We start from the raw sequence: 1,551 nt of genomic DNA, 5'->3' as shown, positions 1-1,551 counted from the left end.
CCCAGACACCCCTGGGACCCCCCCCATGGTGAGTATGAACCTAATTAGTTAATTAATAGCTTAATTAATGGCTTTATTAGCCTAATTAATAGCCATTATTAGAGGTTTATTAGAGATCTATTAGTGTTATTAGGTCATTATTAGTGTTATTTGGGGAGGGGTCTTAATGTCGCCCCCCACCCAGACCCCCCCGTGGACCCCCCATGGTGAGTATGAACCTAATTAGTTAATTAATAGCTTAATTAACGGCTTTATTAGCCTAATTAATAGCCATTATTAGGGATCTATTAGTGTTATTAAGTCATTATTAGTCTATTTGGGGGGGGGTCTTAATGTCACCCCCCGCCCGGACCCCCCTGTGCCCCCCCCCATGGTGAGTATGAACCTAATTAGCCCTTAATTAGCCTAATTAACAGCGTCATTTGCATATTATTAGCATATTATTAGCATGTTATTAGTGGGTTATTAATGTCTTAATGGGTTGGGGGGGTTACATTATTATCAATGGGGGGCTCTTATAAGTACTATTGGCCTCATTAGCATACTATTAGCATATCATTAGCATATCACCAACATTATTAGTGGGTTATTGGCGTGTCATTAGCATATCATTAGCATATTATTAATGGGTTATTAATTAGATTTGGGGAGGGGTCTCATTATTATCAATGCTAATTAGGGGGGAGGGGAGTTAATTACCACTAATAATCCCTTATCGATATTATAATTAGCTTCATTAGCATATCATTTGCATATCATTAACATATTATTAGTGGATTATTAGTCATTTATTAGCCCCCTAATTAACCTCTCCCCTTGAGATATAATTATGGTCTAATGAACCAACAACAGGTGGGTTAATTAATAGGTTAATTAGTGGACTAATTAACGAGGTATTAATGAGGTATTAATTAATTATTAATTAATTATTAATTAATTAACAGGCCGCCCCCACCGCCGCCCCTCCCCCCCCCAACTCGGCCCCACAACAGACGGGGAGTAACAAAGTGTTGGCCTGGAGCGGAGTGCTGGAATGGCAGGAGGTTCGTTAATTAGTTAATTAGTCATTAATTAGTCATTAATTAGTGGGTTATTAATGGCTAATTAGGGGGGTAGGGGGGGTCTGGTGATATAAGGGGGGTTTATGGGGGTCTATAGGGGGTTGGGGTGGGTCTTCGTTAATTAAGTCGTTAATTAGTCGTTAATTAGTCGTTAATTAATGGGCTATTAATGGGTTATTAATGGCTAATTAGGGGGGTCTGGTGATATATGGGGGGGTTATAGGGGGCTGTAAGTGCTATAGGGCAGTCTGGGGGGGTCCTTCGTTAATTAAAATGTTAATTAAGTCGTTAATTAATCATTAATTAATGGGTTATTAATGGGTTATTAATGGCTAATTGGGGGGGTCTGGTGATATATGGGGAGTCTGTGGGGGGTTGGGGGGTTCTATGGGCCTGGAGCGGAGTGCTGGAATGGCAGGAGGTTCGTTAATTAGTTAATTAGTCATTAATTAGTCCTTAATTAGTGGGTTATTAGTGGCTAATTAGGGGG

At 40.0% G+C, this 1,551-nt stretch overlaps 1 protein-coding gene across 1 annotated transcript in view; it reads left to right on the top strand.

The window, feature by feature from the left end:
• Positions 1–944: 944 nt before the first annotated feature.
• LOC116652697 (mediator of RNA polymerase II transcription subunit 25-like) overlaps positions 945–1,551 on the top strand; it is a gene marked incomplete at its 3' end in the record, with an annotated part of 19,746 nt that continues 19,139 nt past the window's right edge. Inside the window, exon 1 of the mRNA XM_032441900.1 lies at positions 945–1,043. Coding sequence (XP_032297791.1) covers positions 1,034–1,043 — 10 coding nt within the window. The remainder of the gene's footprint in view (positions 1,044–1,551) is intronic.

Source organism: Coturnix japonica, unplaced genomic scaffold (assembly GCF_001577835.2).
Source record: "Coturnix japonica isolate 7356 unplaced genomic scaffold, Coturnix japonica 2.1 chrUnrandom725, whole genome shotgun sequence".
Lineage (NCBI taxonomy): Eukaryota > Metazoa > Chordata > Aves > Galliformes > Phasianidae > Coturnix > Coturnix japonica.
The sequence above is the reverse complement of the archived record's forward strand: the minus strand, read 5'-3'. Positions and strand labels throughout refer to the sequence as shown.